Below are 12,940 nucleotides of genomic sequence, written 5' to 3' on the forward strand. Positions count from 1 at the left end.
TTTTGAGGATGCCTGGGCATCCAAGGTCAAATAAGTGGCTAAAATGAGTCACGAGCGGTTGGACTGGAGGACTGCTTTGTGTCCATCCGTCCCCTCTGTCCTTTGGAAAATGTGAGGTTTAGAAGAAGTTTCTCCAAAGTTTAAAAAAGCTGAATGCTGGCTTATATGGCGGCATGGTAGTAAATAGAAATGATGATTTGATGAAAGGAATGGGTACATTAAGTCAACTTTCACAACACAACACAACACTACAGGTTGCAGTTATGTAAGAGAAAACAAGCACAGAATATAAAGCAGGTCAAATTAATAAACAGTTAGTAGAAATAACTAGCTAAAAGTATTGGCTTAACAAATCAGTAATAGGTATTGTTTAAATGTTTGAAATAGTTATACAAAAGTAATTTGAACAGATAAATGCTAATAATAAATGATAAAGTACTAGGCTAGTTCTGAACAAACCAACCTTTATATTGGCAGTTCAGTTGTATGGAAACAATGTCAACTTTCACACACTGAAACATTTGGAAGATAGATCGAGAATGAATGAAGGGGTGCATGGGTTCATCTAGACAGGGCGGGGACCTGTTGATCAGTGATTTATGTTAACTTTTTTTCAACATTGATATATGTAGTATATATTTGTCTCTGTATTAATTGTGTTTTATGATTAATTCATTAAATTTGTTTGTGTATGTATGCACCATTCACCGAGGCACATGCACATAGCTGTAGGTGGCAGTAAACCCTTGACTGACATCTATGGGCCTGAAGTGTTGGTTAGGTTAGTAAATCTGGCTGCACATGATCCGCAGTAAAAGCGCTCTGTGCTGGCCATTGTTTTCCATGGAGGGAGGGGTGCCGGCCAACCAGACGGAGCGCCACTCCTGGCATCGCGCACCACTCAGCAAGAGTTCAAATACTTTGACCTTGACCTCTTTGCCTTTGGCCTTATGAGTCACAACTAATTCCAGAAGCAATGCCATGTACGGTATTTAGGCTTTGCTTCTCTGTTCGGCGCCCTACCTCGCCCATTTACAGCCAATCCAACACATTCTCACTCCCATCGTGTAAAATATGGGCCTTTGGTCAGGTGCCTTTGGCGTTGTTATACAAGCTGAAAGTCTCCTTTACCAGCATATTCTGACCTGCTTTACCTAAACGAGCTGGGTCGGGACTACTGGTGTCATATTTGAAACAGTTACGTTAAGGAAAAGATGGTGGGTGGGCTTTAAAACGTCTGTTTCTGTGACAGGCAAAGAACAGGTCAGTTGGGTTTAGGAAATGTGACACGCGGGACACAAGCCCCACTCTCCGGGTGGAAGTCCTGTGTCCCATCCACCACCTCACCTAACCTCCCTATGAGAGGGAGATTCTTCTCTCTACCGTTGGCTCTCTCAATACTACGTCATCTTCCAGTGCGTTCTACACACACACACTGAGCGGTGCTATTTGCGTCGTATGTGACGCTGACAAAGCATCTGTATTTTACGCGTTTGGAGTGACAACGGGTTGGTCAATCATCTGTAGCGGTTTAATGGACCCATTTACCAGACTTTTTAGTTGTGGACAAGAAGAGGGCTGGGTTTCAGTTGGACCAGCTGTAAAAAGATTTAGAGAGTTGATCATATTTTAATGAAGTTTCATGTCATCACCAAGGTCAGCCTTCCATGGGAGAGAGATCGGATCAGAAGCGACGTCCAAAGAGGTTTGGAACCCAGTACACTGTGGTGAACCATTAAAGGTAAACTCTGCCGAGTACTGCTGCATGTGCAAATTCATTTGTAGAATGCCTCCAAAGGGTGAAAGTCTAACAGATGTCCTCAAGTCATTCAAGGCAGCATTGGTTTAACCCTACAGATTTGAAAATTGAAAGAAATCTGGAGGGATGGAGTTAGAATTAAGTCTATAGCCTTCTGCTCCGCAGGCATTCATGGAGTAAAGAAGGTGATACCTCTGGTTCTGCTGCATCAAGTTCCACCCTTGTTTTAACTGAGGGAGAATGTGTATTCATTCAGGCACCAGGTGGTGATTCACATTGTCTGTTTTGGAAAGCTAAAATTGTTAGACGCAACACTCTCATTTGGGATGTCAGGAATGAGTGTGAGGGTTGGAGGAAGGCTGCAGAAGCTGCTAGTCAATCTGTCAAGCACTATGTTTGCAGCATGCTGGCCCGTCAGGTTTTGGAAGTTTGACGACTTCTCACTGTTGTTTGTTTGGCCAGTCTGTACGACAGTGTACGCAGATAACACCATCAGATGTCCTCAGGAAATGTTAAGTACTTCTCATTTACTGAGAAGGATGACATCATTTTGTTGAAATAGCCGCTGAGGAGACATTATACAGTGAGGTGTGAGCAAAGTGTGGAAGAGCCAACTCAATCGATCAGTGTGTTTACCTGCATTTTAAAGAACACATCATATTAAGATTTTACTACCCAGGTTAAAATCGGAGTTCTCATCCCTACGTTAACCGACCTAGATAGCTCCTTTAATAACCGGACAATATTAATATTCATGGATGTATACACCTTAACCAGGCAAGCTCAGGTTACACATCTACACATCTGCAGGTTATGTCTGCCCCTCCCCACTCTGTTTTAACTGTTGGCATCGGCTGATAGTTTTCTAGTAAAGTGTGCTTAAAGTTCCTTTGCTTAACTTGAAGGTTTTTTTTGGTGTTAAAGTATCTCCCTAACTGCAGTGGATTCATGTGTGTGTGAGTGCAGGGGGCGGAAGTATATACCAGCATGCTTTGGGCAGGAGACAGTGTACACCAGTCAACCCAGTTTTAACGCAACATATTCATACTCACAGTCACACCGAGGGGCCTCTAAGAGTCTAGAAAAGAAGACATTGTTTTCTGGTCTGATTCATTGTAATGGACCTCCCTCCTGCTATTTCTTTGGACATTTCTGTAGCATTTCTGAGTGTCTCAGAGCAGTTTTCCTTGGGACAGGAAGAGGAAACAGATGTGAGGGTTCATGTAGACATAATGTCTGACATAAAGGTCACTAGCGCAGGGTGAACTGAAAACGCTCTTTAGGGTCTGGCTTCAGTCATTATTCCTTCCTAGTATTATTCTGGATTTGGAAAGAGAGGTGGGGATGTGTGAACAAAATAATGCGGAAAAAAACGATTTAAAAACCTCCCCAAATAAAACGTGAGCCTACATGGCTGGACAGTGTATGGTTAACGTCATCCAATGTGGCTGAATATTCAGCGGTGTGTAGAACATGAACTTTGTGATCAATTCTTTTTATTTTTCATCTTCAGAAAACACAATATAGGAAACGTATAATTCAAAATACACGGAAAGATACAAGCAACACACTGGGACATAGGACATAGGCACAGAATCGCAGAGACGAAAAACGAGGGAGACAAAACAACACGTTCAGAAATAGACAAACACAGACAGACACAAGACAAGGGACCACTCACACACAGAGACACAAGACAAGGGACCACTCACACATACAGACAAAAGAAAAGGCTCCAGCGTTGACCTACAGGACCCAGCAATGCTGTATTGTAATGCAATATTGTTCCAGACCTGGCCGACAGGAGAGCACTCCCAGATCATGTGGAGATATGTACCTTGAGCTTTTATTGGGCAGAAAGTGCATAAAGGGTTGTTAATTATTTTCATGTGGTGCATTTTCACGGGGGTGAGATATGTTCTATGTATGAAATTGTAGTCAATCTGCTGGTTGTTTGGATTGTGAGATACTTCTGGGATGTTAGACACACATCATGCCAGTCAAGATCGCTACTCAGGCCTGGGTAATCACGAACCCAGATCCTCTCAATAGGAAGCGCAGAGTGGCCAGATGTCACCAAGAACTGATAAAGCCTTGATATATACCAGTTTTTAGGCTGCGCAGTAAGTAGCTTGTAGATGGGATGGATGGGGAAAGGCCTCTGGCAGGGGACACCATGTGCCTTGAGTGCTGATCTTAACTGAAGGTAAAAGAAAAAAGTGGAATGCTGTAGACCGAATGCATTTTGTAAGTCAGAGAAGGGTAACCAGCCAACCCCACCAAAAATGTATTTTAGACAATGAACTCCCCTCTGTTTCCACTGAGGAACTGTTATCGGCCTCCCACCAATCAGGAGTGCTGTATTATTGAATAAAGGGGGGAAATGTGCCAGTTCCAAGCTATATGGCAGTAAGTTTCAGTCAGTCAAGTCTTGATAAGATGTGAGACAATGGGGCCAAAGCGTAGCTGGCACGGTTTACTGAAGATACTGGCAAAGAGAAGGTCATGGAGGGACCAAGGCTCTCTCAGAGCACTCTTTAAGGTACGCCAGCAGACAGACACATCTGGGTTCAACCAGGTGAGGAGGGGTCTTAACACAAAAGACCAGAAGTAATGTTTAAAGTTGGGAAATGAAAGACCACCATCCTCTTTCCTTCTCTGTAAAGTAGACATCTTAGGTTGCGTCCGCTTGCCTTTCTAAATAAATTAAGATACCGCTGATTGTAATTTAGGCCAATAGCCAGCAGGAAGGGAGAGAGGTAGCATAAAGCTCCACTGAGATAGAGGCTTGATAGACATATGGAGACCCATCCACTTTTCCATATCTTTCAAAACACTGTTCAGAGCAACAGAATAGTTATTTTAAATAATCTGGTTTAAACAGGGGAAGATCTCAATGCCTAAATATTTAAATTACTAAACAATTGGGATGTCGGCAGAGATGGTTTAATTGCCAGCAGAATAATTTTAATGAAGTAGTGCAGACTTTGACCATTTCATCTTAAAGGCGGATAAGCTTCCATACTCCTCACATGCTGCTAGTCTCCTTTTTATGAATCCAGTTTGGTCAGGGTTCACTAATTTGGACATATGGGACTCCAAATGACAGGCTAGGAGCTTTGCAAAGATTTTCATGTCAGTGTTAAGCAGGCCCAGAGGCCGATAGATAGAACACTCTGTAGGATCCTTATCCTTTTTCAAGAGGAAGGAAATTAAGGCTGTGTTAACATCCCTTGAGAATTCACGCTTTTCAATAGAGAAGTTAATCATGTCAAGAAGGAAAGGGCCCAACTGTTCTCAAAAAGTAGCATAGAATTCAAGGGGAACCCCATCAAACCATAACCATAACCATATGTTACAGTGGGATTTATTCTTCAGTTCTAATTTTACCAACTGAGGATTTAATGATGGGAATATCTGCAAAATAATCACTGGATCTTAACCTCACAGCAAGAAGGTTACTAGGTCAGGTGAGCAGCCCAAGCTGCTGGCCCATGGTTTCAGAGTTTTTGTAGCCGGATCCTGGTCTTTAGTGGCCTTAGCGTTTGACTGATCAACCTTAGGGTCCCACACAGCATTGAAATCTGTACCAACAATAAAAGAACAGTCCGTTAACTCCAGCACTTGATAAGGTAGAATAGTATCATTAGAAATTGCCATCCAAAACATTTGGTGCATAAGCTGACACAAATGCCAACTCCGCTGTGGAGATCACAATCCTGCCTTGATCACATGATCAAGAGGACACTTTAACTGTGTGGTTCCGTTCGACAACAATAGCCACGCAAAAGCTCTGTACTGGGCGCCTTCCCTGATCTTCAGTGTTGCCATCTGCTAGATTGGGGAACCACTTAGGCAGGGAGCGTAAGAGATACTGGATAGCATTACCACCTTCTAGTCCCTCTTTCAGCCCGACAATGTGGATGTGGCAGCTCCGGTTTCTGTACTCCATGTCTGCTAGCATCACCTCCAGCTCTTGCAAAGCGTGGCCATGACTGTCAGGAATACTTACGTTTCTTTCCACGGTTATTTTCAGGTTGTTCACATCAGCTCTGATAGCTGAGCGTAGATAGCAGTTAGCTTGTTGTCATCGTGGCTCAAGGCAGCTTTTCTGTTTCTCCATATAAAACAACTATTTGACGAATTTTTGACAGGAGCTACACCTTAAGCCATCATCTCTGTCCAGCCGATCACATGACTCCATCACATGACAATGTTAAGATATGTTTGAGGATTGCTTTGATTTGATGAATTCATGCTTGTTGTTCTGGATTACTAAATAAAAGTGTTATTTTGTAATTAATGTTACATTGCTCCCCATGCCAATTATGAACCAAGCCTCAACTTCAATTTAATTCAAGTTTTACATATAGTGTCAAAAACAGAAGTTATCTCAGGACACTTTCCAGATTACAGAGTAGGTCTAGGCCACATTATAACGAACAGAGACCCACCCATTCCCAGAAGATCAAATAGGGGTTTGCAATAATGATGATATTGGATTATGAAAGATTAGAATGTCTCCAATGGGGTGTTCCAGCAGTACAGAAGACCCACGTATAGGCTCTGTATCTTTAGGATCCCACCATGTTGATCTCTCTCTCTTGAAACAGAACTCTGTTTTCAATGTTACAGTTTTCTGGCAGAGACACTGTCACAATAAAGATAATGGAACTATGACTAGAAATTGAGAATTTAGAAAGAAATGATATGTCTGAGCCATTAGAGTGTTGATTCCTTGCGAGCTGTATAGCGTGAGATTTTGTGGCCTTGAAGCCAACAGCAGCACAGTCCTCATGAACAGCTGCCTGCCATGTGCTGCAGCTCAGATCTGTCGCTGTGCTCTAACCTAATCATGCTAACATTTTAATGCTTAGTAGAGCTGAGGTGGGCGCAAGTTAGCACATGTTCACTCAGCTAAATACTTAAAGCTGACTCAGCAGAGATTGGGGGGCGGGGGCATAATGGTTTCAGGAACGGGAGCAAGTGTCAACTTGCCCTATCTTAGACATTTTCAAAACAAGTTATAAATACTTCAGAAGTTGGCAAAAGTAACTCCAGAGAATCATTTGTCTCCTTCTTTAGAAAATGTAAGTGCTGCAGCGCAAATGTCAAACTGTTAAAAAGTGGTTAGGGTTGGGTTAGGTGGGGTAGTGTGTCTTTACGGGAGAGGTTTGTGATAAAATGTAGCGTCCAAAATAAACACTATGACAGGCACAAGTTGACCATTAATGTAGAAAACAACTCTGTGAAAACTGTAATGTAATGCAGCCAGTTTAACATCACGCAGCCTAAACTCTATGAATGTCAATAAAGGCTTATTTCTCCTGTGTTCCAGGAGGGCACGGTGTGCTACAATGGAGGCTCAGAAGATCAAGCAGCCCGCCTTGGACAACCACAACAGTCTGTACAAAGCCCCTGGTCAGGGGGAGCAGGTAAGGGTTTTAAGCAATGTAGTACTGGTTCTGTTGACAGTGCTTATGATGGAGAAAAGCTTAAGGTTGCTTGGGTTAGGGTCCCCCCCCCCCATCCTTTAAACTCTGACAAGCCAACTGTAAGACTCACACACGTTCCCCTATGTTGGAATAAAGCCAAAGGAATAAGCTAACACGTTAGCATCCTCTGAACAGCTGAATGATGGTGGCCACTGCTGTGATTATCCACACTGGGGTAATGGGCAGGAAACAGTGCCTTTGGAAAAAAAAGAGACTTAAAAGCAATAGCTTGACATTTTGGGAAATGTGCTGCTTCGCTTTCCTGCTGAGAGTTAGATTGATACTGCTCTCATGTCTGTATGTAAAGCTACACCAGCAGCACATATCTTAGCTTAGCATGAAGACTGGAAATCTACCAAGCAGTATCTCTAAAACTCACAGATTCCATCCCCAGGGAAAACAGCTTCCATCACTGTGTGCACATGGACTTGTTTTCCACCTATAGTACTAAACTAACAGAGAGAAACCTTGGAACATCTGATTTGCAGAATGCTCTGCTTTTGGGGATTTGTAGTTTTTGCTGGGTACTTTCAGAAAGTTAGAATGATGCATACACACATAGTAGTGTGGTTTTACTCATTCTCCAATGCATGTCTTATATATGTTACTTATGTGGACTGTAATGTTTACCCTGTTCTACTGTGGAGCCTGGGAAGGCTTGCCGTGAGCAGAAGGTAAAGCTAATGGCCACCCTATAATAAACTACACATTTAATCCTCCTGTCACCATGGAAATCAGTTCAGATTCCTTAAAGGAAGCTAGCTAGCCTTGAGTGTGTAGTTGGAGACGAGGGGGTGGGTAAGGGCAGTCTGAAGCATTTCAGCAGAGAAATACACTGCTGCAGTGTCCTAACCCCAACCCGTCTGGCAGATTTAGGGACGCTGTTAGCGAAATCTTCAGAGAGTGAGCTTAACTAGATGACACTAAGGTGAATCATAGTAACTAACGCACTACATTGTTTTGGTGTGCAGAGAGGCTTGCCCAGCTGTACGTACTGCTGCACTATGGCTAACCTGCGGATTGAGAAGAAGATCGGCCGGGGCCAGTTCAGTGAAGTGTACAAAGCCACGTACCTGCTGGAGGGACAGCTGGTCGCACTTAAGAAAGTCCAGGTGCACGCCTCTGCTGTCTGCTAACCTCTCAACTTTATTAGCACAGAGGTTATGCTTTTATCATTGCAAATTTTTTATGAATCTCAAGACTGGGGGGAAAAACGATAAGACACATTGGCATTTTGGGTACAGTATTGATGTCTTTGATCCCCGTGTGGATGTATCGGTTAGACGTCCCAACCCATACAGGTAACGGTAGCAACTTGCCAAAGATCTGTATGAGAAGCTCTGTCACCCCCCTACTCAGTTTGTCCAACAGAGAGCGCTGTGAAAGGTCCCGCTCACCATAGATCGTAGTTATAATTTTTTGGAATTGCCATATTTAGAGATTTACCATTAGTAGTGTTAGGTTACAGTATTGTTTAAACTCTGAAATAATGATATTAATATTGGGCTTGTATGACTTAGGCTCTACTTAAGTCCTCTATGTTACACACAAACACATTACACACAAACATGTGCTGTTTCCTCGTTCCTTTTCCCCATAGATCTTTGAGATGATGGATGTCAAGGCTCGCCAGGACTGCATCAAAGAGATTGATCTACTAAAGGTAAGGGGGAAAGATTGAATGGTTTTCCAGTGTTGTGTAGAGGAAGATATCACTCAGCTGTACTGCTCAGATCTGTGTTGAAATGAACAAAGGACCAACGAGTGTGTGCTGTGTTTGTCCACTGCAGCAGCTCAATCACCCCAACGTGATCAAATACCTCGACTCCTTCATCGAAGACAACGAGCTCAACATCGTTCTGGAGCTGGCGGACGCTGGAGATCTTTCACAGATGATAAAGGTCAGGCGTCGGGGACTGGCAGAGGCCTCGCTTAAAATTAAACACGCACACCCAAACCCAACACACGATTCATCCAGCATTAGGAGCATTGCTGCTGGAGATAGGAGCAGTTCTTTGTTCCATGAGTATGCTGCACGTAGCATCTTCCAGATAAGCATCGTAACCTTTCATCTGTGCAGTACTTCAAGAAGAAGAGGCGCCTGATCCCAGAGAGGACCATATGGAAATACTTTGTGCAGCTGTGCAGCGCCCTGGAGCACATGCATTCACGCAGAGTCATGCACCGAGGTAAGCTGACGCACACTTCATCACCGCCATATTGCTTTCTACTAATGTATTTAACCCTGTCATCCATCGCTCCGCTCTACCCAAACATCCTCGCATTTCATTTTTCTCTATTCCACAGTCAATATTCAAACAGAGGAAGGCAGTCTGTATGGTTGTAGATCCAGACCGTGACCCGGATGTCTTCTCTGCCTAGCATTTGTCCATTTACGAAGTTTAACTCTGTTTTTGATAAACATCCTGAACAGATATCAAGCCAGCCAACGTGTTCATAACAGCCACAGGCGAGGTGAAGCTGGGGGACCTGGGATTAGGCCGCTTCTTCAGCTCCAAAACCACCGCAGCACACTCCTTAGGTAAAGCACACGTTCACACAGAACATACATACATATAAATACATGTACAATATACTATACATTAATGTCATGTTCATGCAAAAACAATGGTCACAGCTCAGCTGTGTATTTTAGTGCTGATTGTAGAAATGACAGAACTCCCCTGGTTGAGGCTCAGTCCTTACAGCAGTGCATGCAGCATGTCATTCCCCCTTTCCCGTCTTCAGCTGTCCTGAAGCTGTCCCAAATGAAGGCCCAAAATGCCCCAAAATAAATCTTAAAAAATAAACATACTGACCAAACTATTTTGAAAGAGTTATTTTCTATACCTATCATCTGTGTAATGCTTTGATTCATGCATTCATGTTCTGTGCCAGAGTGTTCAGGCAGTGAACCTTTGAACTAAATGATAATTTTGATTTGTGTGTGGCTGTGTTTGTCCCAGTGGGGACACCGTACTACATGTCACCAGAGAGGATCAATGCGAACGGATACAATTTTAAGTCTGATATCTGGTCCCTGGGATGTCTTCTGTACGAGGTAAGCTCACAGTCACAGCCATTGACCTATATTGACAGTAAAAGTGAAATAATAGATTACTTCTTCACCCTGCTAGTCGCCCCTGGAGGCTACAAAGGTTATAGCATCCCAACATATTAACAACAACTGCATTTTCTAGTCTTTACCTGGACCAAACTGTTAGATGGACACTAGCATCCCTAATGGAGTACTCCAGCTGTTTCCTATTGGACGACTCAAAACTGCTTTTTAATAAGAAAGATCAAACGTACAGCAGCAGAGGGAGTCATCCTGCCAGTGCTTTGGACAGCTGTGGCACTCAGTGGACAAGCCGCTAAGATTAGTTGAGATAAGAATCTTAATGAATGAAATTGCAGTGCTTCTTCAGCCAGTGCATATTAATAAATAAAAGCAAATAACAATAAAACCAACAAAGTAAAGAAGCAAGTAGTATATACAACATTAACAATTCATAGCGCATATACTCTTTATGAATTTAGGGAGCTGATGGCCCAGGGAAAGAAACAGTTTTTGAGTCTATCTGTCCTGATCTTGAGGCATCTGTACCTTCTGCCAGAGGGCCGGAGGTTGAACAGGTGCTGCCCTGGGTGTGAGGGGTCAGCAGTCATTGCCCTAACTCTCCTGAGACACTGTATGCTGGCAATGCCTTCCAGCAAGGGTAGGGGACTGCCAGTGATACGCTTGGCTGTCTTTATGACCCTCTGCAGGTTCTTTCTGTCCGACACATCACAGTTGGCGTAACAAGCCGTAATGCAGTAGATCAGGACACTCTCAACGGTTCTGTGGTAAAAGGCCAAAAATGGTTTCTCCTCCAAATGGTTCCAGGCCTTTTTTACCACCGTGGATGTGTTGGCAGTCCAGGAGAGGTCCTGGTTATTCAGTATACTCTAACTGAAAAAATGTCTTATATTATAGTTTCTTCAAAGTCCCCCCCACTTTGCTCTGATTACTGCTTTGCACACTCTTGGCTTTCTCTTGATGAGCTTCAAGAGGTAGTCACCTGAAATGGTTTCCCAACAGTCTTGAAGGAGTTCCCAGAATGCTCAGCACTTGTCGGCCCTTTTGCCTTCACTCTGCGGTCCAGCTCTCTCCAAACCATCTGGATTTGGTTCAGGTCCGGTGACTGTGGAGGTGCATCCCTCTCCTTCTAGGTCAAATAGCCCTTACACAGCCTGGAGGGGTGTTTGGGGTCATTGTCCTGTTGAAAAATAAATGATGGTCCAACTAAATGCAAACCAGATGGGATGGCATGCCACTGCAGGATGCTGTGGTAGCCATGCTGGTTCAGTATGCCTTTAATTTGGAATAAATCCCTGACAGTGTCACCAGTAAAGCCCCCCCCCCCACACCATCACACCTCCATGCTTCACGGTGGGAACCAGGCATGTAGAATCCATACGTCACCTTTTATCCGTCACAAACCGTTCTGGAACCAAAGATCTCAAACTTGGACTCATCAGACCAAACCCAAGATTTCCACTGGTCTAATGTCCATTCATTGTGTTGTAACACAAAAAAAACACCCCAATCTCCCAACAAAAAAAAGTAATTCATTAAACTTAAATAGTCCGGATCTGAAATAGCAAACGTAGCAAACAAGCAAAACAAAAGAAAACATGGCAAGGGGAAGCGTGGCGAGAAGCCGCCGTTAATTACCTGTCACACGGGCAACTTACGCAACCTCGCCTCGGTCCGTTCAGCACCAGGGTCGCTGCCGTAGTCCCGAGGAGGAAATCCCAATTTTTAATCCACCGAAAAATATACTTTATCCAGTAGTTGGTGGTGCCTAGAAAACCTGCCACGCAGCGCCCTCTTAACACGACCGCTTCCTTCCATCATTCTCCAGAGTCTGATCAATCAGCTGATGATCATTACGTCATAACCCAGTGTCATTTTATAAGTATAAGTAAAGCATTTCAAAACAAAGGAAATAATACATAAAAAATCAGACCATACACAATCCGGGATGCTAATCCAGTCCTCTGATAACACAGTTGATATATTTTATCTACATGGGAAAAACAAAAATACACTCATGCATGTTCCCCATACATAAAATAGCCGCCACCGAAGATAAAGATGGGCAACATTAAAGTGTTTCTTGGCCCAAACAAATCTCTTCTGCTAGTTTCCTCTCCTTAGCCGTGGTTTCCTAGCTGCAATTGGACCATGAAGGCCTGATTCAACCTCCTCTTAACAGTTGTTCAAGAGATGTGTCTGCTGCTAGAACTCTGTGTGGTATTCATCTGCTCTCTAATCTGAGCTGCTGTTAACTTGTGATTTCTGAGGCTGGGGACTCAGATGAACTTATCCTCAGCAGGAGAGTGGTCTTGGTCTACCTTCCCTTGGGCGGTCCTCATGTAAGCCAGTTTCGTTGTAGCGCTTGATGGTTTTTGTGACTGCACTTGGGTACACGTTCAAAGTTTTAGCAATTTTCCGGACCGACTGACCTTTATATTCGAGTAATGATAGCCGCTCGTTTCTCTTCACTTAGCTGATTGGTTCTTGCCGTAATATGAGTTCTACCAGTCGTCCAATGGGCTGTGTATCAACCTGACTTCTGCACAACACAACTGAAAATTCCACTAATTAACCCTGACAAGGCCCACCTGGGGGGGGGGGGGG

General features: G+C 43.6%; 1 protein-coding gene across 6 annotated transcripts in view; it reads left to right on the plus strand.

The window, feature by feature from the left end:
- nek6 (NIMA-related kinase 6) overlaps window positions 1-12,940 on the plus strand; it is a 25,315-nt gene that overhangs the window by 522 nt on the left and 11,853 nt on the right. For 2 of the 6 annotated variants that reach the window (XR_004659942.1, XM_034896623.1), the window contains exons 1-7: window positions 7,117-7,194; window positions 8,226-8,366; window positions 8,855-8,917; window positions 9,045-9,155; window positions 9,335-9,443; window positions 9,689-9,796; window positions 10,221-10,315. Coding sequence is in view for 5 of the 6 variants with exons in the window: in XM_034896623.1 (XP_034752514.1) it covers window positions 7,117-7,194; window positions 8,226-8,366; window positions 8,855-8,917; window positions 9,045-9,155; window positions 9,335-9,443; window positions 9,689-9,796; window positions 10,221-10,315 (705 nt within the window). In the remaining variant the exon portion in view is untranslated. Of the gene's footprint in view, window positions 1-1,214; window positions 1,227-7,095; window positions 7,195-8,225; window positions 8,367-8,854; window positions 8,918-9,044; window positions 9,156-9,334; window positions 9,444-9,688; window positions 9,797-10,220; window positions 10,316-12,940 lie in introns of those variants that run through there. The other 4 variants (XM_034896624.1, XM_034896627.1, XM_034896625.1 and 1 more) reach the window with 4 other exon arrangements.

The sequence above is a fragment of the Etheostoma cragini genome, chromosome 16 (genome assembly GCF_013103735.1).
Source record: "Etheostoma cragini isolate CJK2018 chromosome 16, CSU_Ecrag_1.0, whole genome shotgun sequence".
Taxonomy (NCBI): Eukaryota; Metazoa; Chordata; class Actinopteri; order Perciformes; family Percidae; genus Etheostoma; species Etheostoma cragini.